This window comes from Mustela lutreola, chromosome 16 (assembly GCF_030435805.1).
Source record: "Mustela lutreola isolate mMusLut2 chromosome 16, mMusLut2.pri, whole genome shotgun sequence".
NCBI lineage: Eukaryota > Metazoa > Chordata > Mammalia > Carnivora > Mustelidae > Mustela > Mustela lutreola.
The window spans coordinates 18,548,861-18,562,984 of NC_081305.1; the positions used below are offsets into that span (position 1 = coordinate 18,548,861).

The 14,124-nt window shown below is 55.2% G+C and overlaps 2 protein-coding genes across 7 annotated transcripts; both read left to right on the top strand.

Annotated features, from left to right (window-relative positions):
• Positions 1 to 1,006: 1,006 nt before the first annotated feature.
• On the top strand, positions 1,007 to 5,995 carry CIAO2B (cytosolic iron-sulfur assembly component 2B). 4 transcript variants are annotated; one of them, XM_059151835.1, is made up of 5 exons: positions 1,007 to 1,204; positions 1,363 to 1,442; positions 1,669 to 1,794; positions 2,252 to 2,297; positions 3,011 to 3,546. In XM_059151835.1, the coding sequence occupies exons 1-5, from the start codon at positions 1,063 to 1,065 to the stop codon at positions 3,064 to 3,066; spliced, it is 450 nt and encodes a 149-aa protein (XP_059007818.1). In that variant the 5' UTR covers positions 1,007 to 1,062; the 3' UTR covers positions 3,067 to 3,546. The 4 variants fall into 4 exon arrangements, with proteins under 4 accessions (XP_059007818.1, XP_059007820.1, XP_059007819.1 ...); XM_059151837.1 differs by lacking the exon at positions 3,011 to 3,546 and adding an exon at positions 5,970 to 5,995 and having other exon boundaries at positions 1,008 to 1,204; XM_059151836.1 differs by lacking the exon at positions 3,011 to 3,546 and adding an exon at positions 2,483 to 2,526 and having other exon boundaries at positions 1,008 to 1,204.
• Positions 5,996 to 7,312: 1,317 nt separating this feature from the next.
• On the top strand, positions 7,313 to 11,600 carry RRAD (RRAD, Ras related glycolysis inhibitor and calcium channel regulator). 3 transcript variants are annotated; one of them, XM_059151830.1, is made up of 7 exons: positions 7,318 to 7,450; positions 7,564 to 7,694; positions 8,277 to 8,404; positions 8,649 to 9,033; positions 9,709 to 9,794; positions 9,925 to 10,129; positions 10,949 to 11,600. In XM_059151830.1, exons 4-7 carry the CDS (start codon positions 8,664 to 8,666, stop codon positions 11,224 to 11,226), a joined length of 939 nt encoding a protein of 312 aa, XP_059007813.1. In that variant the 5' UTR covers positions 7,318 to 7,450; positions 7,564 to 7,694; positions 8,277 to 8,404; positions 8,649 to 8,663; the 3' UTR covers positions 11,227 to 11,600. The 3 variants fall into 3 exon arrangements, with proteins under 3 accessions (XP_059007814.1, XP_059007813.1, XP_059007815.1); XM_059151831.1 differs by lacking the exon at positions 7,564 to 7,694 and having other exon boundaries at positions 7,313 to 7,450; XM_059151832.1 differs by lacking the exons at positions 7,318 to 7,450; positions 7,564 to 7,694 and having other exon boundaries at positions 9,721 to 9,794.
• Positions 11,601 to 14,124: the final 2,524 nt, after the last annotated feature.

Below are 14,124 nucleotides of genomic sequence, written 5' to 3' on the forward strand. Positions count from 1 at the left end.
AAAGGGGGTTGAGACTGAACATGCAAAAACCAGTGCCTCTGGGCACAAAAACCAAGCTTCTGGGGCTTGCGCAGAAGGGGCTGGAGGCTTCTGTAGCCCCTCCACAATACCCACAACGGTCTCCTCAAATTTGGAGTCACTGGGTTCCCTGTCCTCATGGTCACTGGCCTGATAAGGGTGTTCGGGGCAGGAGCAATAAGCTGTGATTGGGGAACCCGGGAGAGCTTCTGTGAGGAGGTGTGTGCTCAGGATTCCCACAGATGTAGAAATGGGAACGACCTTCATTCAGGGTGAAGGGAACTGCATGAGGAAAAGCAGGGAGGTGTGACTGCCTATCCTGAGAGCTCCTCCTTGCTTTCAGGACTCAGTTTCCGGGTCCACCTTCAAGGTCCCTCATGCCCTATTTTCCCTGATCTGAGGGTCTCCGTGAGCCTTCTCCCTCCTCAGCCACAGCCTGCCAATGCACCCATGACTGGGACAACCGCAACCCAATCCTATGGCTTTCCCTCTCCCCACCTTCCGCAAAGATCGAGCTCAAACTCATTTATTGACAAATAGATTGACAACGTTTAAAAGCGTGCTTGTGGGTCCCATGTGCTAGGAACTCCGCGGGGGCACTCTGGGGCCCTAGGTGGAACGGGCGATGCAGGAACGTCACCTAGAGGCTCCGAAATGCAATAAACGGTGCCAGGAAGAGGACACTTGGACCGTAGCGACGCGCCCAGCCTGAGGGCCGACTTCCTGAAGTGGTGCCCGAAGTTACGCCTGACCGAAGAAAGCCAGCCGTGACCTCCGCGGTCCAGCACCTACGCGCTCGAACGCCCCGAACCGTTCGACTGCCTTCTCTGTGTATTCGCCGGGGCAGTCTGCACGTTTCCGGATTAACGTACAGAGGGCGCCGAGGCCACCGCTCCCCCTACACCGCAAGCTGAGGTCTGGGAGGGCAGCTTGTCCCTCTAGCGACCCCGTCGCCACGCCACGCCCCCCACACCCGCCCGTTCCCCGGAAGTGCCTCGGCCGGAGCGGAAGTGCACGCCTACGGCGGCCGGCAGCAGTTTCGCGATGGTGGGCGGCGGTGGGATGGGGGGCGGCCTCCTGGAGAACGCTAACCCGCTCATCTATGAGCGCTCTGGGGAGCGACCGGTGACCGCCGGCGAGGAGGACGAGCAGGTTCCAGACAGCATCGACGCGCGCGAGATCTTCGATATCCGCCGCTGCCGCGCGGGGTTGGGTTCTCTGGGGCCTGGGAGGGGGCTGAAGTGATGCTGTCCAGTAGTTAGTGGAGCTTATCGGTGCTGGTCATTCCCCGCTGAGGGTTCTGAGTGGGCCAGCGCACACAGTCCCTTTTCCTTCACTTGCCACATCTGATTCGCTCCATCAATGACCCAGAGCATCCACTGACCCTGGAAGAGTTGAACGTAGTGGAGCAAGTCCGGGTTCAGGTGAGTCACTGCCTGCGTCCGAGGGGGGCAGATGGTTCGGAAGAGTCAGAAAAGTTTATCTGCACCAGGAGCTTACGGACTTGTCAGGATATCTTCGGAAGGGGGAGGATTGCTGTGCCCATTTTATAGATAAGGAAACGCCTATGGAGGCTAGACGATTATCCTGAAGCAAAATACTAAGGCGAAGGAGAAGGCAGTCCTTTTGAGATCTCATTCTTCCAACCAGGTGAGCGACCCCGAGAGTACGGTGGCTGTGGCCTTCACACCCACCATTCCACACTGCAGCATGGCCACTCTTATCGGCCTGTCCATCAAAGTCAAGCTTCTTCGATCCCTTCCCCAGCGTTTCAAGGTAAATTGGAACTGAGCCCCAGGGATAGGGCAGGGGTGAGCTTGTGCTACTGAGGAAGCCTCGGAGAGTGTGAACAGGGACATCAGAGTGAGGCCTGCAAGGATCCCAACTAACAATGATGAAACTGGGAGGAGCCTTTCCAGTTGAATGGGACAACAAGGATAAAGGCCTGAGGTGGGAAGTGCAGAAAAGTAGTGAGTGTGGCAGGAAGGGGAGTGGAAGCTGTAGCTAGATTTGGAGCAGGGATAGGGCACAGGCAGTCCTTTAAGCCAACAGTAGGACCCAGTTCTTTGGGTAGAGATGGAGTGGCTTTGGGTGGGTTTGGGGCATAATGGAAGGTCCAGAGTCCACAGTCACCATTAGGAGGTGGGATCGGTGGGAGGTGGGGAGTGGGGGGAAGAGGGTCGAGGGGGTAGACAGGTGATAAATGCTCAGGCCCCATCTGTCTCCCTCCCAGATGGATGTGCACATTACACCAGGAACTCATGCCTCGGAGCATGCAGGTGAGTGTGGGCTGATGTTGAGGCATTGGCCCTGAGGCTTCCCCCTTGCCTTGGTGGTTTGCAGGGCAAGATGGAAGGAGGGGGCCTGGGTGGGTGACTCCTCAGGGAAGGCGGCAGCTTAGAGTGAAGCTGGCTTAAGTCTCCTGTGCTTACCATGTTTCTCCATTCCTGCTCTCTCTCCTAAGGACACAGCACCAGGGTGTGTCAGACGTGATAGTACAGGAGGTAGCAGACACAGGCAGCCAGGTGGGAGGGATCCTAATAGGGTGGGGGTAGGTGTTGGCTCAGGTGGTTTGGGTGGCTTGGTCAAGGCTTGGGGTCACGGGAAGGAGGTGACAGGAGGTTGGTGCAAGTGTGTACCTATATATGCAAAGGTTAGAAGTGGGGTTGGCTGGCAGGTTGGCCAGAGCCTGGCTTTGATCCTCCTTCCCCATTCCTTCTTTTTTTTTTCCATCCAGTGAACAAGCAGCTTGCAGATAAGGAACGGGTAGCAGCTGCTCTAGAGAATACCCACCTGCTGGAGGTTGTGAACCAGTGCCTGTCAGCCCGCTCCTGAGCCTGGCTTTTTGCCCCCAGTCACACCCAGGGCTCAAGGCCTTGTTTTTTTGAATCACTGACAAGTCATTAAACTAACACTTTACATTTTGTAATAAACCCTTAATTTATATTCATTTCCAGTGTGTCTCAGAATTTTTCATCTTGGGTCATTCCAGGTTTGAGAGGAGATGGTGATCATGAATGCAAGTTCCTCTACAGGCTGAGTGGATGAGATGCAGTGCATTTTAAAAATTTCTTCCAATCGAAAAGTTACAAGCATACAAGAATTTTGAGAGAGTAGTGTAGTGATCACACCTGTATACCCATCATCTATATTTAATAGTTGTTAATGTGTTACGTCACCGGTCTCATACTATGAATATATTGAGAGTAAACTGCAGATAAATGGCCCTTCACTTCTAAGTATTTCAACTCGGTCTCCTAAGAGTACTATAACCATAGTACTGTTATCTGGCCAAAAAATGAAAAATTCCCGGGCACTTGGGTGGCTCAATGGGTTAAAAAGCCTCAGCCTTTGGCTTAGGTCATGATCTCAGGGTCCTGGGATCGAGTCCCACATCGGGCTCTCTGCTCAGCAGGGAGCCTGCTTCCCCTTCTCTCTCTGCCTGCCTCTGCCTACTTGTGATCTCTCCCTGTGTGTCAACTAAATAAAATCTAAAAATAAAAAAGAAAGAAAAATTCCCTAACACTATCTAATATCCAGTTGTTTATGAATTTCCCCAAAATGCGATTCATAGTTGGTAATTTTTTTTTTTTTTTAATCAGGCTTTGGGGCACCTGAGTGGCTTAGCTAGTTAAGCATCTGACTCTTGATCTCAGCTCAGGTCTGGATCTCAGGGTCATAAGCTTGAGCCCCTCATTGGGCTCCATACTCAGTGTGGAGCCTATTTAAAAAAAAAAATAATAATGCTCCAGTGAAACTTTATGTGCATTGGTATCCCTCTTTAGCCTCTTCTAAAACTGTCTCCCCACTCCCCATGTTTTGATCTTTTTTTGACAGTGACTTTTTTGAAAGATGAGTTGTCCTGAAGAAGTCCTGCAATCTGATTTCTTCTTTGTCGGTTATGTTTCCTATTAACTGGAAATTGATTGAGTTCAGGTTTGAGTTTATTAACTCAAGAATTTCCTATATATCCTTTAGCATCCACCTGTAGCTATATGATGCCCGCTTGTCTCACTGTTGGTGATGCCCGGTCTGGTCCCCTGGTCAGGGCAGTGACAGCCAATTTCTCTATTGAAAGGACCCTGAAGCGCCCGCTCCCCTAGCATCCCCAGAGATGTGTGTCACTTCAGGTGCTGGGGTCTGGGCCCTCTGCCTCCCCCAACCCTGTGCCCAAAGCACAGTCTGTCACCAGCATGGTCCATGGGGCTTGGATCTAGGATCAGCCAGTTAGGAACTATAATGCCATGATTCCCTGCCTCAGTTTCTTTCTCTGAGGATACAAAGGATATTAAGAAGCCGTGCCTTGGCCACTTCATCCCTGCAAAGGCTCCGGTGTGATTGTGGACTTCCAGAGGCTCTTTGCAGATCTCTTGAGGGTCTGCTGACAATATTGAGCCTGTCCTGAGAGTGGGCACTAGCTGAGAGCTTTGCATATACTACCTAGTCCGTCAGTCCTCCACCCAGCCCTGTGTGGCTGTTTCTACCCTTTATTATCCCTATTTCACAGATGAGAAAACAAGCTTCTGAAATAATTCACTCCCCAAGGCCTCCAGTCAGGGAGTAAAGAGGAATGTAAGCAGTTTGGCTCATACTCCTCAGCTGGCAGGGGGCGCTGTTGCCTGGATGGAAGGGCCTAGGCTCCCACCCTCCCCACACAGCTGCCAACCCCCAATTCCAGGAAGGAGGGGCTTTGCCACCTAGTGACCAAGATCTGGCTGCCCACGCTCAGACAGATGAAGTCATCAGTCCACATTCCCTGGTTTCGTCATGTGTATTGTGGGCATAGTTGTGACAATTACCAGGGAAAAGGCAAGGTGACCAGCCAGGGTCCCTCGGGCCCAGGGAGCATTCCCCACCACCTATATCCACATGTGGGCTTCACCATGTGTGTACCTCTGCACTGCCTACCCCTTCTGTCTAAGGTCTGCTGGGGGTAGGAGGTCATGAGGGACATAGGAGTCACTGAGTGATTCAGCTGGCCCTCCTAGCAGCCAGGCCATGATGGGCAAGGGATATCAAGCTGTTCATATCACAGCTGGCATATCAGATAGTCCCTTTGTCAGTCTTGACTCATCTGTGTGTGGCCCCTGGCTGCCTGCAAGGACACCATCTGTGAATCTTGGGCTAGGGCCCAGGGAACTTTCTGGAACTCCATCTGTTGTATATGGGTATGAGATGGGGTGAGCTTTGAGGTCTCTGAAGCCCTCTGTCAGGTGTGTCTGGCTCTGCTATTTCTGGCCCGTGACTTCTCAGGCTTTGGTTGCCATGTCTACAAAATGGGAACAACAAATCATAGCTGGAGAGGTTGGCGCAGGGATTAGATGACATGTATGAACATGCCCAGCTATGTCCATTTGTGCTTATTATCATGCCCACAGCACAGGGGCTGACACACAGTAGGTACTAAGTACAGGTCAGTGAGATGAATGAATGGAGCCTTATTTATTTATTTTTAACTTTTTTTGTTAAGCAGCCTCCATGTCCAGTGTGGGGCTCAAACTCACAACTCAAGAGTCACATGCTTTACTGATTGAGGCAGCCAGGTACCCCTGAATGAAATGAGCCCTAGAACAAACAGTGTGGGGCATAGCAGCTGTGTGAGGAGGGCTGGAGATACTGAAACCCAGCCAAGTTCCCTCTGTAAATTTTTGTTACTAGAGGGAGGGGGAAAGGTGTGGCATCCCACAGAGGGAAGGTGGGTATGGAGTGGCGGGGAAGGGTATCTGCATTGCCCCTCTCTAGGCAAACCACTGTTTTGGAGACAATGGAACAGAAGCAAGCAGCAGCAGGAGGGGGACACAGATTCATTCAACCTGTCCCATCCAAACAAGAATGGTAAAAGTGTTCGTATTGAGATATGACTATATGCCAAGCATTTTACCTCTGCATTTCATATTGTTATTTACATCTTACAGCAACCCCCATACAAACATTATCTCTGTTCTACACAGGAGGAAGCTGAGGCTCACCCAAGATAAATGGACAGAAACAGCTAGTAAGTGGCAGAGCTGGGATTTGAAGGCTGGGCTGTCCTAGGTGTGTTACTAGGACAGATTCAGTTTGCTCCAGGGCAGCCAAGCTCAGCCCACAGAGCTGGGAGGACCAGGAGGTGGGAGTGGGGATGTCTCAAGGTCATGTCCTGGTCTTGGTTTCTGGAGCCCCTGGCCATACCTAGGCTTGTGGTGAGCCTGGCCTGTTGGGGAATGCCTGGGGCCTGACTAGCCCAGTGTGGATGCAGTTCCCTTGGCAATGAAGAAACACTGCTGAAGTCGAGGGTTCAGGTTACTGGAGGGGAAACCCAGCCCTAATTCCTCGCACAGCTCCCTGCTGGGAAGTATTACAGCTATGCCGCATACCTATCTTCTGCTGGACATTGGGGGGTTATTTTCAGGGGTAGGAGGGGTCATAAACGGCCCGGGCCAGGGTTCCTGATGGGAAGTGGTTTGCTGGCTTTTGAGGCTTGTGTCCTGGCTGGAGGCTCCACCCACCAAGATGAGATTCTTGCTACTGGATCTCATCCAGGAAGCTAGGGCCAGTAGGGGGTTGCCCAGGCCCCCAAGAACACAGGACCATGGGAGGGACAGTAGTGGCCAGGTCACCCCTCAGTCTAGCCCCTGCCTACTTTGAAGATCTCAAGACCAGAGGGTCCTGTGTGAACCGCCTCCTACTTACCTAGCCAGGCCTTCCTCATCCCAAGGCCCCCTGAGATGTTGCCAAGGAAACTGATAGAGCCTCCAGAGAGCCCCACCCAGGTCTCCATAGCAACCTACCACAACCCACCAGGATCTCCATCAGTGATGTCACCTGAGCCTGAATGGGCAACCCCCACCCCCACCCCACCACACTCATCACAATCAAACGTCAGAGTCTGATAACAAATCCCTGTCACAAAGCACCTCATAGCCTCCCTCGCCCCCCATCCTCACACACCCAGACATGAGTCAGGGAGGGAACAGGTCATTTTATAGTTGGGTACCCTGACGCAGGGAGAGGAGGCAAGACACAAGCGTGGAGGCAGAGACAGGTCTAGAAACCAAGCTCCCTCATTATATCTCCTCCCCTCCAGGCCCTGGAACCCACCCTAGTTCTAAGGGGTAGGTGAGCTCTGGGCAGTGGGGACTCCACATGGTGGCTCATCCCACCCACCAGCTCCAGCCCTGCCCCAGCTGCACTCTACATCTATGCTCCTAGATGGGAGTCTGAACTTCCAGGCCCTGCATATGCCCTGAACTACAGGCCCATCTGGGACCAGAAGGAAGGAAACAGACCTTGAAGACTTACAGCAGCTGAATCCAGCCCTGGTCCAGTCCCACCCCTAGCCACTCCTACTGCCATCTGACACCTGTCTGCCAGGATTTCCCCAACTTTGGGCAACCTCCAGCCCAGGAGAAGAACAACCAGGAGCAGAAAGTCCAGGAAGGGCGAGGACCAGGTATTTTTAGCAGAGTTGCTCGCAGCTGTCTGGGGGGTGCTGGGAGGTGAGGTGGTGCTGACTGAGTTCATCATTTCCCTTCTCTGGACCTCTATTCCCTCCCTCCAAATCAGGCATGCATCTCTACCCGCAGTACACTGCCAGAGCACCTCCTTTTCTTCACCCCCCACCCCAAAGTTCTCCACGTGCTCCCCGAGGCTCACAGGGTGACACTAACCCTCACCCTGAAGGGCAGGCTCATCAGGTAGAACCTTCAATTTCCCAGGGCAGGGAGGGGAGGTAGGCAGGACTTGGCGCCAAGACTTGAAGCTCAGATTTAGGACCCTTCAGTTCGACCTCATATAAGGGCCCTTTCGGGAGGGGGTGTCCTGAACAGAGAAGGGTGAAGTCTGACCAGCCTGTATCAGTCGGCTTGCTTGGGCTGCAGGCCAGGGCTGGGGGAGAGCAAAGGAAGAATTCACTGTTAAAGGGCCAGAACTAATTCTTCCCCAGAGGGGAGCTGGCACAGTTGGCTTGTCGGGCTTTCCCCCTTGACCCCAGCCATGTTGATACCCCCAACTCCAAGCCCCTCCCACATACCACTCAACCTAGTCCCCCTCCTGGTTCCTTCCCTGCCTTCCACCCCACACACGCTCTGCCTGGGCTTTGTCTGTCCAGTCGGTTGGGGCGGGGTCTCGGTGGGTGCGAGGTCCTGGGAGGGGGGCGGGGGATTCCCCCGAGGGGGAGGAGGACCGACACGTCAGCCCCCGCAGCAGCGGGGACGTGGGTGAGGGCGGGGGTGGGGGCGGGGGCGGGGGCGGGCAGACACTTAAATAGGCAGCTCTAGAGCCGGGACCCAGAGCGGACCGAGGAGGCGGCGGCTGCGGCAGCGTCGGGTGTCCGAGCCAGAGTCTGCGAGGGGACTGTGTCGGGGCCTGGAACCTACTTCTCTTGACCGTGCCCGTGTGCGGTTGGGTGAGTGTCCTGGCGGAGCGGGGTGCAGGTGGTCGTACCGTCCAGGGTACGGATGGATGGACGAGTCGGGAGGGTGGCTCACGAGTCAGCGCGCCAGGACCTCCACGGCCGGGAGGGGACGGACCGCTGTGTCCTCGACGCAGGCCCTCGGCCCGAGCGTCGAGCCTGAGCCCGCGCCGGGGGTCCAGCCGCCCATACCGTCTGTCCCACGGCTGACCCTGCCGTCCCCACTCCCGTTCCTCAGACGGCGTCGGGCGCCATGACTCTGAATGGCGGCGGCAGCGGAGCCGGCGGGAGCCGCGGCGGGGGCCGGGAGCGCGAGCGCCGTCGAGGCAGCACACCCTGGGGCCCCGCGCCCCCGCTGCACCGTCGAAGCATGCCGGTGGACGAGCGTGACCTGCAGGCGGCGCTGGCTCCGAGCGCTCTGGCGTCGGCCGCGGCGGGGACCGGGGCCCAGGGTGCGGCGCTCGACTGGCCCGAGGGCTCCTCCGAGTCGCTCAGCTCAGGGGGCAGCGACTCAGACGAGAGCGTTTACAAGGTGCTGCTGCTGGGGGCGCCTGGCGTGGGCAAGAGCGCTCTGGCGCGCATCTTCGGTGGTGTAGAGGATGGGCCTGAAGCAGAGGCTGCAGGTGAGGGGCTGGGACTATTTAAGGGAGGGGAGATGCCAGGGGAGGACTGAGGGCACGGGGCTGGGGACCTGAATTAAAAGCGGCGCATACCATGGCACTTTCAGAGTCATGCCTCTACCTACCCATTTCACAGATGGGGAAACTGAGGGAGAAGGGACCTCCAGCCCTTGGTAAGGGAAGAAATGCCCAGAGTAGCAGTCCCAGGCTGTACCTGAGGCAACTCTGTAGGATGGGGATAGGACATCCCTCCTTGCCAGGGGTGGCAGGAACACAGCCAGAGGGAGTTTCTAGGAGAAGAGCCCTAGGTGACCAAGGCTCCCAAAGAATGTGACAGTCACTATTCTAACTTAGGCTGCTATGGTCAGAGCTACCCTGGGGCCCATGCAACAGGAGGGCGGGGAACACGGGAGGGGCAACCCAGGACATTGCCAGCTTGGGGAAGAGTTGTCTAGGTGAGGTCAGGCACAACATGTCCTCTACATCCTGCTTCTCAGCCCTGTCACCTCTTTGTCGCATAGTGACCATCAGTGGAGGGAAAGGTTGGCGGGGGTTTGGGGTGGGGTGGGGGGTGGGGAGCCCTCTATGGTGAAGTTGGAGGGTGTGGCCAAAATAGGAATCCTGGCACATGGTGTGGGAGGGTGGCTTTTGGGAACCAGCAGGTAACCTGACTGCTAGTCTCCTACCTAGGGCACACGTATGATCGGTCCATCATGGTGGATGGAGAAGAGGCATCACTCATGGTCTATGACATTTGGGAGCAGGTAGGCTGTAGGCTGAGACCCAGGCCTGGATGGGAGGGCTGACCTGGGGTTAGGAGCCTGCTTAGAGGGACAGCCTTGTAGCCTGGGCATGAGACCAATTGGCAGATATGCATGTGTATGTGTTCCCCAGGATAGCAGCCGCTGGCTACCTGGTCACTGCATGGCTATGGGGGATGCATATGTCATCGTGTACTCAGTGACAGATAAGGGAAGCTTCGAGAAAGCCTCAGAGCTGCGGGTCCAGCTGCGGCGGGCACGGCAGATGGACGACGTGCCCATTATCCTAGTGGGCAACAAGAGCGACCTGGTGCGCTCTCGAGAGGTCTCCTTGGATGGTGAGCAGGGAGTGGGTCGGAAAGGGAGGGACATCCTGGTTGGCCTGTGGTCCATTAAGTCTTGGCTCAGCTCAAGTCCCTGGGGATCATAAGTGGCTAAAAATGTTCAGGAAGAATACTTGAGGGGGAGAGGGGGAAAGCTGCTGCCCTCCCACAGGACTCCCAGAGGGCTGAGAGGCCTGGGGGAAGGACCAGATACACTGGGGGTAGGGGGAGGAAGCTGCTGGGCACTGAGCTGGGCCACCTCAGGGCCTTCCTCTCCTGTATCCTTTGGGCCTGGCCTGACAGATGAGGAGTGAGGAGAGTGCAGGGAGCTGGGCTAGGAGGTCAGAGCATGGATTCAGGGCTGGGGCTGGTCTCGGCATGGTCTTGACTCTGGGGAGGATCTGCCCCTCTTGGGCTCAGTATTCTCTATGGCCCTCAGAACTGAGTCCCTCAGAGGAACCTAGCAGTGACTTGGTGACATCCTCCTCCCAATTTCACTGGTTATTCATCATCATATAACATCAAACCATGAAATATTAAGGTGCCCATCAAAGCTCTCCTTGTCTTGTATTGACTGCTAAGGCATTTCCATTTGAGTATCAGGCTTCAAATTATTTCCATAAATGAGTTTCCTCTTGTGAGCCTTTGTGAGCTCCTTAAAGGTGGGCACATTTTGCCAGTTAGGTGACCCAGCAATGCCTTGTATCCTCTGTAGGGGACCTGGGGTCTGTGTTTCTGGGGACCACCAGGGCTCCATCTCTGACCCCTGGATTCCTGAGTGGTAGCTGCTATGGGGTGGCTAGAGTTTAACCAGCACATCCCTGTCCCCACCAGAGGGCCGGGCCTGTGCCGTGGTCTTTGACTGCAAGTTTATTGAGACATCAGCAGCGCTGCACCACAACGTCCAGGCCTTGTTCGAGGGTGTCGTGCGCCAGATACGCCTGCGCAGGGACAGCAAAGAGGCCAATGCACGTCGACAAGCAGGTACCCGGCGGCGAGAGAGTCTTGGCAAGAAGGCAAAGCGTTTCTTGGGCCGCATCGTAGCACGCAACAGCCGCAAGATGGCCTTTCGTGCCAAGTCCAAGTCCTGCCATGATCTCTCGGTGCTCTAGTCTCCACAGACCCATACCGCGTTGTGCATACAAGTGGACAGATTGGTGGGCTGGCCCACCCAACTGCCCTAGGTGCCTCAGGGCTGGCTCAAACTCTGGGCATACCCCACCTCATGGTTATGGACAGAGAGATGGTGCTGCCCAGGCAGCTCCCACGGGCCATCAGGGGCTGGGCCCACAGTGATACGTGTATAGGCCGGTGTATATGTGTCCCAAGCAGCAGCCCAAGCCCAGCCCGTGGGACAGGCCTGTGTGTGGGGATGGGACTCCAGCTTTCTCCACACTTGGGGTGTGCATGCTCTGAAGGGAGGCTGTTCAGTGCAGTGTTTATTTGTTTACATGCAAACTTTTGTAATAAAGACTATTTCCTGATAGATCAGGGCTGTTGACTCTGTGTTTCCTCCCGAAGGGGGCTGTAAAAGTAGGGGGCATTCCTGGGGTTGAGGGACAGGGCCTCACTGCCCTACCCTAGCGTGTGGCCTTGACTCTCCTAATATTTGGGCTCCAATCTAGCCAAATGGACCAGAAGGGCAGGTGTGGCTTGTGACCTGACCGGAGATCCAAGCAGTAGGAGGAGACAAAAGCCCCTTTCAGCCCGCTATCCAGATTTTTCTCTTACCCTGGGGCCTGGCATTGCCTAGCTAATTAAGGGTTCAGTCACCCCGTTATATATAAGGAAAACGTAGGCTGTCTGAGGGACCATGCCCTGCCCCCGTCTCAAGGCCAAACAAAAATCCTGGGTCTGACTTCTGGGCTGGTGTCTCCATTTTGCCTCCCGAGGGGCTGGAAATTTGCTGAGGTAGGGTAGCTGTGGAATACTTATGAGACTCCCCAGCTGGGAAAGGAGGAGGTGAGTGGCTGGGGCTGGGCTACCAAGCAAGGGCCTCACTGCTCTCTCCTCTGGGAGGGGCCAGGAGAGAGCATCCCATGCTCAATTTTAGGTAATGTGGTCTTGGCAGGAGCCCCTCTCCGGGGCCCTCCCTGCCTAGAATGAGAGGCCTTGCATTTGTGTGGGAATATGTGTATGTTCACTGATTGCTAGAGGTGTGCCTGTCTCCCTGCCACCCACACCCACCACAGGTGACTGCTGGGACTTTCCCCATATTGTGTTGGGAAGGAATAGCTCCATTTAGCAATGGCACATGGGAAACTGAAGCGATTGCCTGCGGTCGCACAGGTGGAAGTGGCTGAGTAGGGACTGGTATATATGTCTGCTGGTCTCCAGAACCGAAAGCAGCCTGTAGTGAGGCACGGGACAGTTTCTGAGAAGGTTCTGGGCAAGATACATTTCCTTCATTGGTTCAATTTATTTACTCCACAGACCCCTAGGAGCTCTTGCAACCTGGTTAGAACACTGATGGCAGTTGTTCAATGGCAGGTGTCAAAGCCACTCCTTAAGGTGCAGGACCTCTCTTGACTCACCCACACACCCCCCAGGGCAGTGTTAACTGCTCCAAGCTGCTGCGGCTCTCCATTCCCAGCCTGCAACATACGTAGAGGCATGTGGAAGGCATGGTTTTCTCAGAGCAGGTGAATGTCCTGAGGCCTGAAGAAGAATCCAGGCCTTCTCAGCCCTGCTATTTATTGGCTGTGTGGCCCTGGGCAAGCCACTCAGCATCTCTGTGCCCTAGGGTGTGACATGGGAACAATGACCCTTCAGAATGGAGGTGGGGGCAGATAATGAAGTCATGTGCTTAGAGCAGTACTGGGTGCATGGTAGGAGCTCAACCCATATGAGACCCCTTCAACAACTCCACAGTGCCCTGCTCCAGGCTGAGGTGCCTGGGGAGCCTGAGTGGCCCTGAGGCAGGTGCGCTGGGCTTGTAGCAGACAAGGTTGGAGGCAGCTGAGGGATCCCCGCCCATCCTCCAGATATGAGGTGGGAAGGACTCAGAGAAGACCATGGGAAACTCCAACGACAAGGATGGACTGACAACGGGGTCACTGACCCTTCCCCCACACACCCCTCCCCTTGTCGGATTCCCAGGACCCAGAAGCTTCTCCTGGCTCCACTTGGCTGCCCTTGGTGGGGGAGGGGGCCTCTGGCAAGCCCTGCGATTCTCTCAAGGTCACCTGAGCTGGCTCAATCTGCTCTTCCTTCTCAGAGGCACTAGACAGGCTGTTGTCCATGGCTGGCTGTGTCAGCAGCCGGTGCGAGCCCTCAGGGAGCCTCAGGAGATCTCACAGGCTGCTGTGTCTCCCACCCACTGGTCCCACTGGTGGGTGGTCTAGAGCCCCAAATATCCAGTTCAGGCCATGCTCATTTATCCTTTGTGTGGAACCTCCAGCTCCTTGTTTTTGATCAAGTTAGAAGCTGGCAAGGCTAAGGAAGGGCAAGGTCATTACCGGGTTCCTGAGACCTGCCCTGGAGGGGTTCCAGTCTGATGAAAGAGATAGACAATGACAATCTGGTGTCTTTTCTGCTTTGATGGTGGTAGCACAAGGCATGGAGTAGAGGGTATTCCCCAAAAAAGAATCCTGAACCAGCCTGGGAGCCCAGGGAAGGTTTCTTGGAGAAGGGAACATTTGAGCTGAGTACTGAAGCCTGAGTAGGTGCTCAGTAGACAGGTGAAGGGAGGGAAGGGCATTCCAGACAAAAGGAACAGAGTGGGCCAAGGTAGAGCTGCATATGCTGATCCACAGTGGAGAAGTACGATTGAGTCTGGAATCACAGAAAAAGAAGTAATGTCCAAGCCCAAGAGCCAAGAAGTCCCCACTGGGATGTATAGGAACAGGAGCAGTGCCAGGCCAATGATCTCCCCACCTCCTGGGGCTGGCAGTCACGGATGCTGAGCAGCCCCCAGCTTTCCAAAGTCAATGAGTAACCTGGGGGGCTGGGCACGGCCAGGCCTGCTGCTGTGGGCCCAGTGGTGTTTTCCATTCCTGAGCAAGCATGGC

What these genes read in the sequence shown, in the direction of transcription:
- CIAO2B (XM_059151833.1), top strand. Translation starts at nt 1,063, where the DNA reads ATGGTGGGCGGCGGTGGGATGGGGGGCGGCCTCCTGGAGAACGCTAAC. An exon ending in TGGAGCAAGTCCGGGTTCAG is followed by an intron (nt 1,443 to 1,668) that starts GTGAGTCACTGC and finishes TCTTCCAACCAG; the next exon opens with GTGAGCGACCCCGAGAGTAC. An exon ending in TCATGCCTCGGAGCATGCAG is followed by an intron (nt 2,298 to 2,755) that starts GTGAGTGTGGGC and finishes TTTTCCATCCAG; the next exon opens with TGAACAAGCAGCTTGCAGAT.
- RRAD (XM_059151831.1), top strand. Translation starts at nt 8,664, where the DNA reads ATGACTCTGAATGGCGGCGGCAGCGGAGCCGGCGGGAGCCGCGGCGGG. An exon ending in GCCTGAAGCAGAGGCTGCAG is followed by an intron (nt 9,034 to 9,708) that starts GTGAGGGGCTGG and finishes CCTGACTGCTAG; the next exon opens with TCTCCTACCTAGGGCACACG. An exon ending in TCTATGACATTTGGGAGCAG is followed by an intron (nt 9,795 to 9,924) that starts GTAGGCTGTAGG and finishes TGTGTTCCCCAG; the next exon opens with GATAGCAGCCGCTGGCTACC.